The 17655-nt window shown below is 50.9% G+C and overlaps 2 protein-coding genes across 8 annotated transcripts in view; one reads left to right on the forward strand and one right to left on the reverse strand.

Annotated features, from left to right (window-relative positions):
* Positions 1–15850, reverse strand: TPX2 (TPX2 microtubule nucleation factor). 6 transcript variants are annotated; one of them, XM_042887392.1, is made up of 18 exons: positions 15707–15850; positions 8368–8508; positions 8032–8157; positions 7709–7817; positions 7053–7184; positions 6519–6569; positions 6268–6390; positions 5722–5855; positions 5232–5389; positions 4645–4816; positions 4380–4518; positions 3658–3874; positions 3345–3443; positions 2550–2726; positions 2260–2406; positions 1590–1701; positions 750–937; positions 1–408 (listed from the first exon to the last, which is right to left on the reverse strand). In XM_042887392.1, the coding sequence occupies exons 2-18, from the start codon at positions 8468–8470 to the stop codon at positions 298–300; spliced, it is 2298 nt and encodes a 765-aa protein (XP_042743326.1). In that variant the 5' UTR covers positions 8471–8508; positions 15707–15850; the 3' UTR covers positions 1–297. The 6 variants fall into 6 exon arrangements, with proteins under 6 accessions (XP_042743326.1, XP_042743327.1, XP_042743328.1 ...); XM_042887393.1 differs by lacking the exon at positions 15707–15850 and adding an exon at positions 13747–13810; XM_042887394.1 differs by lacking the exon at positions 15707–15850 and adding an exon at positions 12642–12685 and having other exon boundaries at positions 750–916.
* BCL2L1 (BCL2 like 1) overlaps positions 14089–17655 on the forward strand; it is a 17714-nt gene continuing 14147 nt past the window's right edge. Inside the window, exons 1-2 of one of the 2 annotated variants that reach the window (XM_042887399.1) lie at positions 14089–14174; positions 16239–16900. In XM_042887399.1, coding sequence (XP_042743333.1) covers positions 16349–16900 — 552 coding nt within the window. In that variant the 5' untranslated portion in view covers positions 14089–14174; positions 16239–16348. Of the gene's footprint in view, positions 14175–15952; positions 16035–16238; positions 16901–17655 lie in introns of those variants that run through there. The other variant, XM_042887398.1, reaches the window with a different exon arrangement.

Genomic DNA, 17655 nt, shown 5'->3' on the forward strand with positions numbered 1-17655 from the left:
TCAAATTATGACTTTTTTTATTTAGTTTAAGTACACAATGCTTGTATGCAATATAAAAACCTGGTTTAGTCTTGGGAGACTAAGATGTCTAGATGTAAAAATGAGGCCATGGAGACTGCGTGGCTCTCAGTGTGCTGTGCCTCTGCCATCTGCCTCAAACGGAGTCAAACCACTCAAACGATAACGGAGCCAAGTGTGGCTGTTGAGACCGAGGGGATCCACAAACAACTGCTCCTCCTCTGCACGTCAAGGGGCAGAGCAGGATGTGCTGTACTCCTGCTATCACAAGGATGCATGTCAGCATCGGAATCTGTCCGAGAAGTTTGGAGATTTGGGCATAGTCAGCGGCTGCTCACTGGGCTTCACTTCTACACTGCGGTATCTGCGGATTGGGTTTGCCTTGTGAACCTGGAAAACCAACGTCAACGTGAAGAAACGGCTGCGGTTATGATGAAGCTGAAACGTGCAGGCCAGACATCTGATCTGCCCTGGTCACTGGAGTGAGGCACGAGGAGCACAAGACACCGAGGCTGTGGGTTTCACTAGGATTATTGCACTCCACACGTGTACAGCTCCAAAATCAGTTCACAGCCACCTTTTCAGTTTTTACTTTTAAGCTGGGACATCAGTAAGGAGGCTGTGACAGGGAGACTTGGAAATACAGTCTTAGAGCAGTTCAACATTGATATTAGCTCATTTAGTACACTCACACGTTCCTTTGGGTCCCTGTTTAGAATGAGTTCACTTACCAGTTCTTGTCTTAGCTTAGCAATTTCTTCCTTTTCACGTTCCTCTTCTTGCTGTCTGACTCGTTCCTGAAGCTTCTCTCTTCTGGCTTCTAGGTTTGCCAATCGCTTTTCAAACTCCTGTCGCTCTTTAGCTCTTTTTTCTGTTGCCAGCTCAAAGCTTTCAGGAACTACAGAACCAGAAAGGCTCTCTAAGTTTAGAAATAGAGGGAATAACATTGGTGCAAAGGCAGTCAGGTAAAGCAGAGCAGTACTAATATCAAGAAGCAGCCTCCCTGTGGAGAGCTTCATCTTGTGAGGGTAGTTAGTAGACACTTCTGCGGTTCCAGGGAAAAGCTTACAGTTCAACATGAGTAGCACTAATGCAGGCACTGCCCATGCCACAGGTGTTCTCACAGGAGGGAGCAAGCACACAGTGGTTAGAACAAACAAGTTTCTGACTCCTGTACCCTATGAAGTTTCTAGCTCCACATAAACTAAGTTGTAGATGCATTCATCTCATTACAAATGGGAAGAAAAGACTGACAGCTGCTGCAGAATTGCCATCTGTCTCTACAGGGAGCTCCTTGCATACTGTTTACCCTTGTCCCAAGCTAGCACACACATCAATCATCCGCCAATTGTAGCATAGCTGTTAAATACAGCTGCCATGTTGGCTTGGGCCAGGGGGGCAGCGGAGAGGAAACTCCCCCACACTCCCCAGGGAGGCAAGCTGTTAGGGAATTAGTTAAGTGCACAGCACCCCTGGCTGCACTGATAAAGAAAGAGGCATCAGCCAGCCTAAGCATCACTTAATTGCATCAGTTCTGAGTTACAACCAAGCCTAGGTAGCAAGTACTGTACCTGATAACATCTTATTTTCCTTTTTAGGCACAAAAGGCTCCTGGTACACCACCACGTTGGGACGAGCTTTAAAACATGCTGCCTCCTTCTGCTTTTTCAAGTCTTTTTCAAGCTGCATGAGAAGAGAACCCATCAAGTGCCAGGAATAACAAAAACACCATCTTTCCCCCCCACACAGAATTCAGCACTCCAGACACTGGAAAAGCCAGGCTGCCTTCAGATTGGATCACTTGCACAGAAAACATTATTAAAGCCAAGAAGATGTGTCACTTGTTGCCTGCCAGTTACTTATGGGAGGAAAAAAAAAAGCTCACAGTTTCAGATCACAGACCAGGATAATCTTCAAGTTTCCACTGCAAACTTGACATGAGAAAAGCAATATATTATTCATACATCAATAAATCCTTCAGCACAGAGATGGTCAAAGGGATTCAGCAGCACATAGCTGCTGCTTAGCAGATACCCCACAGCTGTTCATGCAGTCATGGGAAGCCCATCACCCACTGTAATGGGTGAGAGAAACCCAAATCACCAGACCCTTACTCATGATAAAATCCCATGCCAAGTACAGAGCAATCCATTCAACTTACACCCTGATCTCAAGTGCTGAAGCTGAGCTCAACCCCAGCTACTTTCAGTCTGCTCCTATCTGTTACCTTTGTTATCTCACCTGCTGTTTCCAGCTCTGTTGCTTGGCAGCTCCCCGCTCATCAATCTGTAGATTGAATGGCTCAGGCTGAGTTGGGGTTTTGACCTTCTTTTCTGGCAGCTTCACGTGGTCAAAATAAGGCAGAGGTAACGCCTTGAACTTCGGCACCTAAAAGAAATAGCTTGAAGTATTCCTTGCCCCTTCTGCAAACGCATAAAGCTTGGGATGCTTAACAGACAACAGCAAGAAGCAAGTCCTGCAACAAGCTTTCTACTTATGAGGTGGAATACAGGGTGCTTTCTAGCTCTTACCTCTTCCTTCTGCAATTCTTCTATTTTTTTCTCTTTTTGTATTAGCCGCTCTCTGTCACGGGAATCAAAAGAGAAGGGGCAAACTTCCACATGCCTCTGTTCTGGCATTTTAGGTTTGAAAGGCACTCCGTAGTGTGGCATAGGGTGAGCTTTGATCACAGGGGCAACCTCCTTTTCCTAAAGTGATAGCAGTGTTAGGATCTGACGCACAGCACTCTGCAGCAAGGTTACAACTCAGGCCCCAGTGTCTAGAATCCCTGTAGTAAGGGTCAGAATAACTTCAAGAAAACACTTTTGATACCACAAGAAAGTAATAAACCAAGTAGCACCAATATACAGGCATGGTTGGACAACATTTGATGCCTCATTTGGCTCTTAATCCAACTCTGGGTGTATATAATTTGAACCATCTCCTTCAGTAACCGGAGTGAGACAGCGACTAAGCTGAAAGGGAAGTGCAATATCTGTCCTTCTCAAATAGAGAAAGCCAATATCCTTTATTCTCTGGAACTAAGCAGTTTACTTTCCCCATTTGCAGAGGCAACTCATCTAACAGCCTAGGCAGTGTCCTTATGTTCTAAAAATTCTGCTCTTCCCCAAGAGAATTCACTTTCTGTGAAATGAGTGCCAGTAATTCAATCTTTAGCAAAGAACAGTGCCCACTGGGGGACTGCCTAGCAGGAGGAAAGGGCTGGCCAAACCAGAGCATCACACCAACCAGCAAACACAACAGGATGACTGAGGCAGTCACCACGGTGGAAGAGGAAGGCTTTACAACAGCACATCCACAGTTACCTTCTCTTCATCTCTGCTAGTCATTCGGGTTCTGCTTTTCAAGGCAAAGACTGGAGACTTGGGTACAGTAACAGGAAGCACTTTCTTCTCTGGAACACCCTGTTCAAGACAGACAGTAAGGAGTCAACTCCAATCAACAAAAAAATGCCACAGATAAGCAGTCTTAGATATTGCATTCATTGCTGTCCTTTGTTCTTACTCAGTGACAGACAGCATTTTACTGAAGACAAATAAATACACAATGAAACATAGCTGAGGACACTTTGAAGCTAGTTGTCACCTCAGTCCTAATTCTTGGGTATTATAAACTCACCACAACGTCCTCCAGGATTTTAGTTGGACACGGCCTGGAATGAAATTTGAAGTGCTCCTCTTCCTGCTGTTTCTTATTCTCACGGTCCTGAATTCTTTTCTCTATTTCCAACTCAAAGCCAATCGGCTGTGTGAGTTCCTTCACTGGGGGTTTCTTGGGCAGGATTGGCCCACCCTCCAAAATTTTGTGATCCAGCTCCCGTGCTTTGAATTTGTACCTACACAGGGATGATAAACAGTCACCTACACACTGCATGCAGCTCCTAGCAAATGGCTTCTCATGGCATAAGTCAGCAGCACTCGGGTTGTGCCACACACATGCATTGCTTTGTGTGCAGCTCTAGTTGGCAACTCCTTGGCTTTTGGAAAAAGCAAGACTTCAAGGACCACCTCAAGGATTGCATTCTTAGAAATCCAAAATTTAGTTTACAGGAGAGTTTTAAGCTATATGCAGATTATACATTGGTGCTATATCAGATTGGCTTTACTAATCATAAGCTGCACTCAGCAACCACCTCTTTTTGAAGACTCTCTTCTTCAAAATAAGTTGGCTGCTTTTATATCCTTACATTAACTACCACAGGATTGTGCGTGACACCAAGAAGCTGAAGTGTTTTTATGGTTCTTTCACACATACACACACAAAAAAGGGGTCTTAAAATGCAGCCTTTTGTTCCAGTGACAAGCAGTTCTCTCAGAGGATCAGAAACAGCCTTTACTTACTGTTGAATTTTCTCAATTTCCTCTGCTTCTAGTTCTGCTGCACTCTTGCAGGCAACAGGTCTGAAGCGGTGCTTTGTTTGAAGCACTGGTGTTTTAGGGTTGGTAAGTCGAGCTTTCACTGGCTTTGTTGGAGCTGGGCCTAAAATTCAAGTAACAGAGCTGAGCAGTTAATGGCAAGGCCTGCAACAGACAGACTGCTTGCCCAGCAGAGTAAGCAGAGAGTCTCTGTGCAGTTTCCTGGCTGTACTTGTATGGGTTTGCTTACCTTCATCAGATTTCCTGCTCCTCAGATGGTAACGAGAGGGTGTGCGTTTCTGGAATGCTTCAACCTGCTGAGCAAGGGACACGTACTCTGATGAGGTGTCTTCCAGCTTTCTTTTGCTTCCCGTGGACAGATTGAAAGGTTTGGGGACAGTGGGTCCCTTTGGCATTCGCATCTGGAGAAAGAAACAACACTGCAGTCATTATGGCCATTTAACAGAACAATGTGAATCAGAGAGAGAAGGAAGCTGCAATTTCTTCCCCTTATTTAAAAAGGGGACAACACTTAATGTGACACAAATCTCTGAGCACGCATGATAGCCATACCAAAAACTGTACAAGGGAGAAGACTGAAGCATAACATGTAGCAGCTAATAGATCCAATACTGAAGGACCCAGCTTTGCAAAAGCATCCTTTAGCATCTTGTGCAGTGCAGGCACACAGTAAGCCAACAGTTACATACACACAACTCTCACCTCTCAAGAATTTACCAGCTGAGAGATACCAGCAGCACATGTTGCAAAAGCAAAACAAAGGAAAGTAGTGTGCAGAATTACTCAGCTGAGTGCTGGCAATACTCAGGTTCTTACTGGAGAAGGAGGATGCTTCCTCAGCACTGCTGCAAAATCCACTTCCTTGTACTCCTTCTCAGGCTGGCTTTCCACATGTTGCTTAATTCTATTCTCTGTGCAGAAATGGAAGTCAACTGGCTTCGTTACTTGACCAACAGCTCTCTTCACAGGTTGTCCTAGGGAAGAAGAGCATGTAAGGACTGGAAACCTTTTGGGGCGGGATCAGAGAAAGACTTTTTTGGGAAGGGGAAAAAAAAAAAAACCAAAAAACATTCCCTAATATCTGGTGAAGTTTTTAAATAACTTATTTAGAATCTTTCAAAACACGACAAAATAAAACTTTGTTTCCAGGAAGTTTAAGGAGAAACGTACATAAAAGCCACCTAAACCATAACACGTAGTACAAAATCTGGAATGCTTGCTTTCCAAAAAATACCTGCACAGCTTCATGCAGCATTCTCCTCATGAGCCCAGCACAGGCTCAGCTTGCAATTCAGCTGGAGCTCACCTGTTCCAGCAATAGCTGCCTTTAGGGACTCCTCATTCTTCTTCCGCAGCTCCATGACCTCCCGCTGCAGCTGCTGCATCTTTTCCAACTCCTGCTCCTCTGTACTCTTCAGCTTGCCAGCAGTATTGGTCCTCCTGCAGAAGCACAAAGACTGAGATATTCCCTTCCCTGGTTATCAGCATATTAGTGGACAGGAACACGCTCATCTCTGAGCTCACTGCAGAAGCACCACTCTTCTTACAAATAGATTATTTAGAAAATACCTGTTGGGATTTTGTTTCCTCTGCCACCCCACACAGCCATTTGTGGCACGCACATTTGGTCAGAGCAACTTTTTTTCCCCCTCAAAATTAAAGGGAAAGTTTTCCTTTGCACAGGAAAAGTCAGTGAAGTATATTTCATGGTAATGTTGTTGCCTTGATCTCCTATTTACCAGGTGCAATGCCATGGCACTCTGAATTGAAGTTAGAAACACTACAGCAAGGACTGTCACCTCAATCAACTGTCATGAGCAAAGACAAGCTTCAGCCACAGCAAGTGACCTACTTTAACATTGTTGGCGTGGAGGGCACGGTCAGTTTGTTTTTCCCTCTTGCTGGGGACAGGTCAGGATGATGCAAAAGCTCCTTCTTTGGGGATCCATCTGTCAGCTTCTCCTTGCTGCTAGAACTGAAGCGACGAGCTGTTAGGGCAAATCACTGACCGCCACGCTCTAAACAAAAGATCACCTGCAGCTCTCACCATCCCACACAGCATCCCAACACCCAGTGAGTTAAGATATGCCAGATGGGCCTTACCTCACCACGGGCCCAGGCACAGACCGTTTAGTTTTCCCTGGCACCCTACGGCTGTAGAAGGGAAGATTATTTACTGAGTTTTTGCAACTTCAGCTTTTCCTTCTGAGGAGGTAAACGTGCTGTACTTCATCCTGGCCCTAAGCTTATGGATAAGTAATATCTCAGCAGCTAAGCAAACCTGATAAATATTTTAGCTGTGACTCCTCCAACACTTACGACTAATTGCTGACCTCCTGTCAGACAAGTGAAGCCAAATTCCAGCTAGCTGACAGACACTGAGTGTGTGATAAAAAGCTTCAGATTCCCAAGCTTATTTCATTCACACCTTCACCATCAGAGCACTGAATTCACGTCTTACAGACATTTCTCCTCACCTATGGGACCACTATCCAGGAGCCAGGCTTTGGTCTCCTGCCCCTAACCTCCAGAACAGCTCTGAGAACCAAAGAACCCTGCCAGCCAAGTGGAAATCCTTTTGAAAGGAAGTATTTTCAACCTCTTTCTCAGCCCCAAACAGAAGCTCTGATGACATACATTCTCATTTTTTTCAGGGGTGGAGCCTCTTCCTTGTTAGCCAACGCAGTATCATTTTTCTCCACTCTCACTGCAGCTGGCTGTTTGCGTTGCTGTGTTTTCCTTTGCTTTGCAGCTGGTCTTCTGCCCGCTCTGCAGTGGAACAGAAAGCAGAGGTCAGCTTTCCCACCAGGTCCAAAAAGACTTGCCATCAGTACAGCACCACATCAGTGCCTTCCCCACTCCAACACGCTGTGTGCTTAATCTAACGGGCCAAATGCAGCATAAATGACTTCAGTTGTCAATCCACAAACATAAGTCTATGGTGTATACAAGTGTACAGAACCCCTTGATACACATCAACAAGTTCTGCCCAACTCATAAACAAAGAAACTTTATAAGTCACCTCAGTTTCAGATATCCTCGCATTCCAGAAGCTCCCAGTGCCACAGAGTCTCATTTGACAAATGTGAGACACTGCATTGCATTGCCACCCCTAGAGATTACCCTTCCAGCTTAGCAAGCAGATCAGCTATCCCAAAACACAATCCTTGAGCTAGAGAGCATTAGTCCCTCGGGACAACCCCAAAACAGCTAGAACTGCAAACACTGAGAGTAAGGACCTGCTTAATCACACTGCTATCAAGCTTCACACAAACTAAATACTAGTATTTCACCTTTGAGGGGCCTCAGCAGGAGCTTTCCAGCTTGTCAGGGATCCAGCAGTACTCTGAGGAACCACATTGCTCTCTGATACTTCTGCTCCATCCTCTTCACAGCTTTCATCTGAGAACAGCAACACACATCAGCTTACACACACACACACACACACACACACACACACACACACACAGTAGAGTGCAAAAATGAAGCCACAGGAGACTTTGTTACACAGCAATATAAGAAGATGCTTCCAAAATAGCCAAACTGAGGCTTTTCCATTTCCCTCGTGAAAAACAGGTAAAATTTATCCCCTCCTCCCCACCCTGTGCCAGCTTACTCTTTGTTATTCCTTGTGATGTGAGAGGAAAAAGAATGAGAGGAGGCTTTGAAAAAGCAGGACTGTTCTGCAAGACCTTTGCCAGATTTTCCGCAGGAGGGATATTCTCCAGGTTGGCTTGCTGGTCTGTGAAGAACAGGAAGGAAGACTTTCATTATATACACTATATTTGAAGTTCATAACAATACCTCTGAATACCATTATGATGCTACGATGAAATCCACTGATGAATGATGCAGTCAATGACAACTCATCCACTGGCACAGAAGCCAACCAAGCATCACAGCAAGCCCTCATCCAAAGAGGAAACAAACCAAGGAGTTGGAAACAACTTACCAAACCAGGAGTCTGCATTGTGCACATCATCATCGCTTAAAGTCGCAAAGTTGATGCAGGGGTTTGGGACATCGAAGGAGTAGCGAGACCCTGAGCGAGCCATCTTCACACTTGGGAGGCCTCCACCAGCACTGCTCAACCCTGCAGACAACAAGAATTGTCAGCTGTTACACCAGATCCCAGCACAGGTGTCCACTCCTGCACTCTTACTAGAGACAAAGGTATCTTTGGTATGTTTTCCCATCTTGCAATTCACAGCCTTAGGGCAGGAGGGCTCACAAGCAGCACAGGTTTGAAAACATCAAGGCTAAACTGCAGAAGTTCTCTGTGTACATGGCAGGGCTAGAAATGTATTTCCACAAGGAAGTGAAGCACAAAGCTTTTTCACACAGTGACCCATCTGCTCTTTCCTCCCTCTCCACACACAGCAAAGGGGACTTCTTACAGTTACCAGATTTGATGCACAGAGCAAAAGGCTGACAACCAGGTGGATTCCAGAGCACAGCACAGCTCTGCCTTTCTCCCTCTGCAACACTACAGACAAGAGCCAATAACACAGAGAAGCTCCAGCGTGGAGAACACTGATTTCCAAAACAGAAAAGAGTTCTGCAAAGCATTGTCATAGAGCAACAAGCAGGAAGAAGTCAGAACTGGGTTGCTGGCAAGTCCCATGGAACTCCGCTGAGAGGCTGGCCAGGCTGTAAACAAACCAAGCAGTAGGAGAGTGTCAAGATCAGTCCCTGCAGTTAATTAGGAGAGCAATGACAGCAGAAGGAGTCCTTATGTCAACAAGTGTTATTAAATACAAGGGAACAGGAGTAAAGGCAGCAACTGAGTAACAAATCCGCAAATTGGAACCACAAAACCTTTTTGCAAAGGCCTTCTTTTAAAAAAAAGGAATGATTTTGTAATGCCTCACTTAGCCACAAGGCAAAGCCCTGGAGGATATGTCATAAAACACTCCCAAAGGAAATCCCCTGAACCTTGCTTTTTGGAGTCCAACCAACTCCAAACCAAAGTATTCACATCCCACAAATTCTGAGGCGTCAGCCATTGGTCCAGGCAGAGCCCACACAGCTCCCCCTAGGCAACAAGCTGCAGAAACTGGAGCTTAAGAGTAAATAAAGCAGCACCTAGGAGGTATCACTGCTAACTCTAACCCACAGGCTTACACCTTCCAAAGGAGCTGCACTGAGAAGCCTGCAGTGCCCCAGCACAGCTATTGTAAGGGGAAGAATGCCATCACAGAGGCATCACCCCCACGACTGAAGGTGTCAAGGTAAGATCCAAAGAAGGCAAACGGAAGGATCTGAGCCAAAACCAACCGTAATTGAGCTCAAGACACGGCTGGAATCGAATGCTTTCCTACCACCCTTAATCAAGATAGGGTTTCTGTCAACACTACCCACTTTTTTAAAAATCAAATGCGTCATCTGCATTCTCCCCTCACCCCCCGGTCAGCGCACCGAGCTGAGCTGCAGGGATCGTGTTTCACAGCTACTTGTTTCCACTGCTCACTGCTGCTGGGCTGCAACACCTCCCACAAGCCAAATTGCTTCCAATTTTTTGCTGCATAAAGCCCTGTTCTTCCACAGCTCAAGCAGTGAAGGAGAGCCTCAACACCGAGCCCTTTCCCTCCCCACCCTGGCCTGAACACATCAGCCACGAAAACAAGAGCGCAGCAACACCATGTTTTCATACTCCAAGTCTTTTGCATGGTACAGAGCTGTTCTGAACGACCCCCAGAGTGCCTGTGCTTCAGTCAGGTGAGCTCCCAGCACCCTGCTCATAACTCCCTACACAGCCCCCAAGTCTCAGGCTAAGGAATTGCCAGCACAGGGTCACAGAGCCCTGCGGGGACCCATAGCCCCATCCTGCAGGGCAGCTCACAGCACGGTTTGTGCCTGGTTCACACCGCCCTGACTCCAGAACAGCAGCACAGAGCAAAGATCCAGTGCCCTCGCTTGCAAGAACAGCCCAAATTCATTCGGTAAAAGTGACTGCAAGACTAAAATTGTAATTCTCTTCCTAGTTGCAAACTGGCCTGAGTGACGTAAATAAGCTACACACAGACGTGACCCCATCCAGCTTCTGTACAGAGCAGCAAAGCCGTATCTGCGAAGGTGAACAGACCATGGGCTTCTCTACACGTCAGGTTGCTTTTGAGTAACTACACTTCGGCACGTTCCAGAAGAGTGCCTCAGCCTGGTTGGGATTAGTTGGCTTTGATAAAGGATTAAGCTAAATTGGAACAAGCATTCCTATCCCAGAATAAGACTGATCCAACAGCAAGCGCAATGGGTGTTTTAGAATAACTTCACACCTCGCTCTAATCCAAATTAGCTTTAAAACGCTGACGTGATTGCATCACAGATGTGCTCAGTGTCTTTATTTCATTGCAGTTGTGAATTTCTTGCCAGAAACGTTTTGGCTGGATGAGGCCAGAGAGGAGCAACTCGGGTGACACCTGCACAGCGCTGATCCGGCTACAATACAGCACCAAGCATGTGCTAAGAGGATGCTTCAGCTACACAAGTGTGATCTGACCACAAGAGGCCCCCCTTTGGAGGGGTTCAGTGTTGGGAGGAGGGCACAGGGAAAATCTGTTCTTTCCTGCTCCTCTGGTCCATTTGGAACACCATCATATGACAGTTCACCACTGTAGCTTCATAAGCTGCAGACGTTACTTCCTCTAAGATCCACTAGGTTTGTGTAAGATCTGTAAGCACGCAGGCATTGTAAAGGATGATCAATAAGCATACAGAGAAGTTAGGATAGTAAGATTATCACGTTGGAAAAGATAAGCAGAGATAAATGGAAATGCTCCCTAGTGTCATAGGCTCACAGTAAACTCCACGAGGAGCAATCTCCAGAAAGAGATCCTTCCTCTGTGGCAGTCAGCACTTAAATGGGAAGTCTAGGAAAGCTGGAGCCAGGCTCCACCCCTTCCAATCATACAGGTGAACTGCTTTCAGCTGTGCCCCCACAGCTGACTCGGTGCTCACCTCAGGTGATCAATCAGAGCTTCGGGCCATGATCCAACAGTTCCCCTACAGTTTGGAAAGGCAAAAAGAATCCCAACATACCAGACGTGTGAAAAGGACATCCTGAATTCCACTGGGAACCAAACAGATCCAACTTATTCAAACAGGAGTAAGCAGAAGCAGCCTCCTTAGGGCTGAGGACAACACACAGCCATTTGCTGCAGCGATTCCAGTGCCTTTTGCTGTCGAACTCAATGCTGACTGCCATTTAATCACAGAACGCTGCACAAACAGGGCAACTCCTTTAATTCAACCTGGCAGCTTTTTCATTCTCCTAGAGCACAAAGCTCCCCATGATAACCCAAAGTTCCCAGGTGCTTTTCACTGGATAATATATAAACTGAGCTGTTATAAAGGCGTGGAGACTGCTTCTCCAGAGATACAATCCTGCCACCAAAGGCTTGGGGGAGGCTATCCCCCCACACAGCTGCCATGCAAAGTTCCTCAGGGGGATGACAGCAGCCAGCAACACCCTCGCTTTCTCCTGAGTAGGGGTGAGAATTCTCAAATTCTGGATTTGCAGCTTCTCTTTCTTCTTTAGTTTCATCATTCAAAGCTGGGGGGGGGAGGGAAGGGAGGAAAAACACGCTTTTCTGTAGCACAGAACGGACGTTGAATTCATTGCCCTCCCAAAGAGCAGTGTTATTATCCCATCGTGTAATGCTTGGATTGAGGCAGAGAGCCGGGCTGCAGGCAGGAGGAGCCGCACACAGCAGCCCGAGGGGAGCGAGGATCCAGCAGCCTCTGCCCTACAGCTCGCCTGGGCTGTTCCCTCTCCAACAGCCCAAAATAGAGTCCGGCCACCTCACACTCCGTAAATGAGACCCCAGGAGCTCTGGGAGGCACGGAGATGGCACGTTCTAAGAACAGCCACCGAAGGAACCGAGCGTTATTTTTAGGCGGGTAATCTCTGCTAGGTATTGGATAAACTGATGTCCAAATAAAAAGAGCCGACACGATAGCACTCCGATACTGAGGCACACCCCCCTTTTCTGCTCCTTACTGTTCTGAGGACTGAGATCCCGTTACAAAGCAGCAAAGCCCTTTCCCCCCATTTCAGGCACACGTTTCTCCTCCCAGAGCCGTTCACAGCGCCGGGCCGCGGCCTACTCCCAAAATGTGGCCAAAGGGGTCCAGAGGAGAACAGCGACCCAGGACGCCGTTACCGAGACGCACTCAGGACGCGAGGAGAGGCCGCTTCACCCCCGGTTCCCCTCCGCTCCCACTCACCTCAGCGCCGCAGCCGCCGAGCGCGGGGCCTCTGCCCGCCGCCGTTAGCGGATTTCAAACTGGGCTCGTGTTGTCCGAATGGACCAATCAGCGCCTAGAGCACGCCCTAGCTGCGTGTTGATTGGGCGGGCTGCCCAGAATCTAAAGGACCCGGATGAGCAAGCCCGCCCCTCCCCACCTTCCCTCCTCCCCCTCCCGGGGCTGCCAGCAGAGGCTGATGGGAAATGTAGGATCCAAAGCACCGAGCCCCGACCCCAACCTCAAGAACAAACAGCAACTCCCATAATGCACAGGGAGGGAGGGGTCTGGCCAATCAGGGGAGGCGGAGCTCTGAGGCAACCTATCAGCTGCTTGGAGGCGAGTCTCCCGGACAGTACAGAGCCGTCCGGCTGGTCCGCGTCCGGCTCCCGCATCCGCCCTCTGTCGGGTCTGGGCACGGTCAGCATCCGCGGCAGCACGGCGGTGCTTTCTTTCAGGCTCTTAGAATTAAAGGAACAACGCTCCAGAGCCTCCAGGCCCGCTTGACATCAGCAGCAGCAGCCGCCTTGCTCCTTGGCTCGTTCCACCAAGACGCTGCGGGCAGGAGATAACATCCCTAGCTATTTCTGTAGCAGCTTAAAGATCTTTTGGTCGTGAGTCACCAGCGACTGGCTCGGCAAGATGACAGCGGGGGTGTTTTGTTCTCCATACAGCTGCCAACAGAACCACGGTCTCATGGGCATTGCAGAACAGAGCCATGAGCACTCAGTTCCTGTGCCATTGCTGTGTTACGGGTCACTGATATGCCTGGCTCATAGCTCCCATGAGCAAAGATGTCTGTCTCACTCCTACTGCAGAGGCTCTGCAGGGGTAGAAACGGTACACAGTGCAACAGCAGGGCTGTCGCCTTCCTGCTCTCCTTGCTATGCTGTATCTTTCAACAGATGACAGGTCACCTGATTGCAGGATCCAGGAAGGATCCCACATTCAACTCCCCACGTCCGAAGAAGTCACGGCCCCGCACCAACCCCTCACACCCCACACAACTCTCCATGGCCGTGGGTTCAGGCAGCCACGTCAGCCCTGTGCCACATCGGCTTCAGGCCTTGCCCCGGGTTCACCTCACCTCCGCAAGCACAGCACCGAACCGCAGTGCGGGGCACAGGACAAGAGATGCGTGAAAGGCGAGAACTGCGAGCAGAAGAGAAGCGGCTGCCACCAGGGGGCGCCCGAGTCCAACCGTCCTCGGCGCCGTTGCGCTTGCGCACTGGCACGGTTGCCCAACGCTCTCTCGCCCCGAGGTTTTCGCGCATGCGCACCGCTCCTCACTCAGCCTCGCGGCGTTGCACGCATGCGCGCTGCCCCCTCCCGTTCTCCCGCCCCCCCCGGCTCGGCCCAGGAGCGCGGTGGCCGCTCGGTGGTGATGCGGCAGGAGACCAGGGACTGCTGAGCGGGCCGAGACCCGGCGGGGCTCCCGGCCACCCCGTGTGTCGTTGCCGGTTGGGCCCGCGGAGCGGGGTCTGTAAGGGCCCGGACCCTCCACCGACCGCTGAGGTGAGGGGCGGAGCGGGGCAGGCCGTGAGCGACGCGCGGTTCCGCCAATGAGAGAGGCCGCTCGCCGGCCCCGCCCTCGCAGAGCACTCGCAGCGAGTGATTGGCTGACGGCGAGGGGCGGGCCGCGTGGGCGCGCGCCCTGTGGCGGCCCTCGTGCGCGGGCCCCGTGCGGGCGGCCCCGCCCCTCTGTGCGTCTGTAGGGCGGCCGCGAGGGGCCGAGGCGGCGCTGGGGGTCGGGCAGCCCTTCCCGCAGCCCTCCTGGGGTCGACGCCTTTCCTCGTGGGTACCGGAGCCGCTTCCCTGAGAAAGCCCGGCTGTGGACAGGCTGTGCGCCGAGGCCTCCCCTTAGGGCGGGTGGGAGCCCTATGACCGTGGGGCTGCGGTACCCCAGGGTCTCCATTCCGACGAACCTCGCGGCTCTTAGCCCGGCCCCGCCTGGGCTGCGGCACCTTTTGTTCCCGTCTGTCGGGGCCGAGCTGCGGGCCTGTAGCACTGCTGTCCCTGGGGATGTCACGGCTCAGAGCCGACAAACCAGCACAGCGGTGCTTTGTGCACTGCCCTGCAGCCCTTGCCCTTACCTGTGACCCAGTCCTGCACTGCTCTGACTCACTGACAGGCTTTGGCACGAAAAGAAGGTTACAGAGGAACACCATTGTACAGCACATAAATTATTGAGCACTTAACACACCGTCACTGCGAGCAGAGGAGCGGCCCTTGCTTTCTTCATAAATCATATGCTTCATTATCTGCCTTTTGGAGAAGAAAGCTTAAATCTCGGTTCTGCTAGAAGCTCTCTGCAACCGTGGGACCTCCCAAACTGCTGGGGCTGGCAGGGCTGGGGGTACCGTGGGAGCACGGAGCCTTGGCATTGAGCAGCAGGCAGGCAGGGCAGGAGGGGTGGAGTGGGGTGGGAGCACCGTGGGAGGGCCGGGGAGTTGCCTTCTCTCAGCGTCAAATTACTTTAATCCAACTCTCTCCGCCAGAAGCCAGAGCGAGCTGAGATTTCCCAGCCCAGAGCTTTCTCTCCGCAGTTTTTCACGGGTGGGCGGGAACAGAACAGTGACTGTGCTTTCTGCAGCCCTGCCTGCCCACTGCTATGGGTCTTAGGGAGGAGCAGCCCCTCCAAGCTTTCCTCACAGACCCCAGGGTGGGCTGAGGGTTGGATGCGGGCTGGCAAGGAATGCATTGCATGGAGGGTGTTGGGGTGCATGTAGGGACAGAGATGCCTTGTGGGGAGGAGGGGCAGCAGAGTCTGTGCAGAGGAAACAGAGCAACTGAGCGTAGAGACCTCAGGCGGTTTAAATAACGATACAAACACCCTTTATTTTCACAGCAGCGGTGGTTTCACCTGTGCGTAGTTGCTGGAAGTCTTTAGAAGACTTTTCCTGGGGTTGTTTCTGTTCCTACCTTATTCCTATGTATGCTTCTCACGGTACTTTCTACCCTGGTACCTCAGCGCTGAGCCCCGTGCATCCTTTCTCCCACTGCAGCCACGTGGACAAACCTCCAAAGGAGACCCCCGCACCTCTTACCTGCTGCTTTTAAAGGACACTTGGAGCCTTTCTCCCTCCCATTTCCCCTCGCTGGGGGCCGTTTCGAGGGGCATGGGGCCGGGGCGAGCCCCCGGGGATGGGAACGGGAAGCGGTGCGCTGCAGCTCCGGCTCGGACACCGGCGGTCCCGTTGGGCAATGCCGGCGGGGGGCGCGGCCGGGCCCTTTAACGGGAGGGGCCGGGTGGGGGCGGTGCTGCCTCCGCCTCCGCGGCTCTCCGGGACTGACGGAGCGGAGCGGGGCCGGGCCGCCCGCAGCACCCGCAGCTCTCAGCCTCCGCCCGGTGAGCCCCGGCTCTGCCTGCGCCCGGTGAGCCCCGGGGCTGCGGGAGGGCTGGGATTGACCCCATGGGGGGGGGGGGAGTGGGTCACTGTTCTGTGTGCGGCGTCGGTTCCCAGCGAAGCTGGATGATGAGCTCAGTGTAACGTTAAGCTATTGATGTGCACGGCGCAGCAAGCTGTCGTATTAACCGTTTCCTTGCCTCTCTTTTCCTCTCTGTCTGTCTGTGCAAAGGTCGGATGTGTTCACCGGTCGCGAGGGAGCGCGGAGCCAGGAGCTGCTGAGTGTGCTCATCTGCTCGTGCACTGGACCATGGACTCATTGAGGGCGTCTCAGGTGTGAAAATGTCCAGCAGTAACCGGGAGTTAGTGATTGACTTTGTTTCCTACAAGCTCTCGCAGAAGGGGCACTGCTGGAGCGAGCTGGAGGAAGAGGATGAGAACAGGACTGACACTGCAGCAGAGGCAGAGATGGACAGCGTCCACAATGGAAGCCCATCCTGGCACCCGCCTGCCGGCCACGTAGTGAATGGAGCCACCGTGCACAGGAGCAGCCTGGAAGTTCATGAAATTGTTCGAGCATCTGACGTGAGGCAGGCGCTGAGAGATGCAGGGGATGAGTTTGAGCTGAGGTACCGGAGGGCTTTCAGCGACCTCACCTCCCAGCTCCACATCACCCCTGGCACGGCGTACCAGAGCTTTGAGCAGGTAGTGAATGAACTCTTCCATGATGGTGTGAACTGGGGGCGCATCGTGGCTTTCTTCTCCTTCGGAGGGGCTTTGTGCGTGGAGAGCGTGGACAAGGAGATGCGGGTACTGGTGGGACGCATTGTGTCTTGGATGACCACGTACTTGACCGACCATCTAGATCCCTGGATCCAGGAGAATGGCGGCTGGGTAAGAACTGCTCTCCCATAGGGACTCCCTGCATCCTAGCTCAAGGCCAGCAGCGGTGCTGGCCAGATCAAGCTGCCTGCAGTGATTGTGCCTGTGCTCGGTCTAGACCTTGCAGGGAGGGCAGTAAATTGGTACGTGGCCCTTCCCTCTGCGTTCTTAATGCTCTGCTGCAAGAGGGTCAGTCCACTGATGGTGGAAACAAAGAGTTAACGTTCTGATTTGTCCTCCTGCATCCCTTTTTCTCCTCCTTCTCCCTGGCTGTTACATAAGAGACCCATTTTCCAAGAGCCTGTGGAAATGTAATGTCATCCAAGCTTGTTCTTCAAATGGGAGCCCTTGCTCTTGGGCATGTTCCTCGTGTCATTTAACAGCAGGGAGTGGAGCTTCCTCCTCTATGTGCTCAGCAGTGTTCCAGCCCGGCCCTGTGATCTGGTGGGGTAACAGCTACTTCTTCATTCTGGAGATGGGACGATGTCTGCCGCTGCCATCGCAGTGGAGTGAATCCTGCAGCAGCTCTCTGTGGGTGGGCAGCTGGGAGCAGCCCCTCACAGCACGGTACGGAGCAGCTCTGTGCCAGGGAGCTGCTGTGTCTTCAGCTGCTCCTTGCTTGGCTTGGAGCTGTATTCCCAGCCGCCCTGAGCAGCACACTGAGTGCTTTCAGTGGTTAGGTATTAACATGAATAAGCATTTCTTCAGGAAGCATTCTTGAAATGCTTGGTCTGTCTGTGCGGGACGGCATGGGATTGCCAGCAGGA

Source organism: Lagopus leucura, unplaced genomic scaffold, assembly GCF_019238085.1.
Source record: "Lagopus leucura isolate 7727_CA_CO unplaced genomic scaffold, USGS_WTPT01 Super-Scaffold_100083, whole genome shotgun sequence".
In the NCBI taxonomy this organism is placed as follows: Eukaryota; Metazoa; Chordata; class Aves; order Galliformes; family Phasianidae; genus Lagopus; species Lagopus leucura.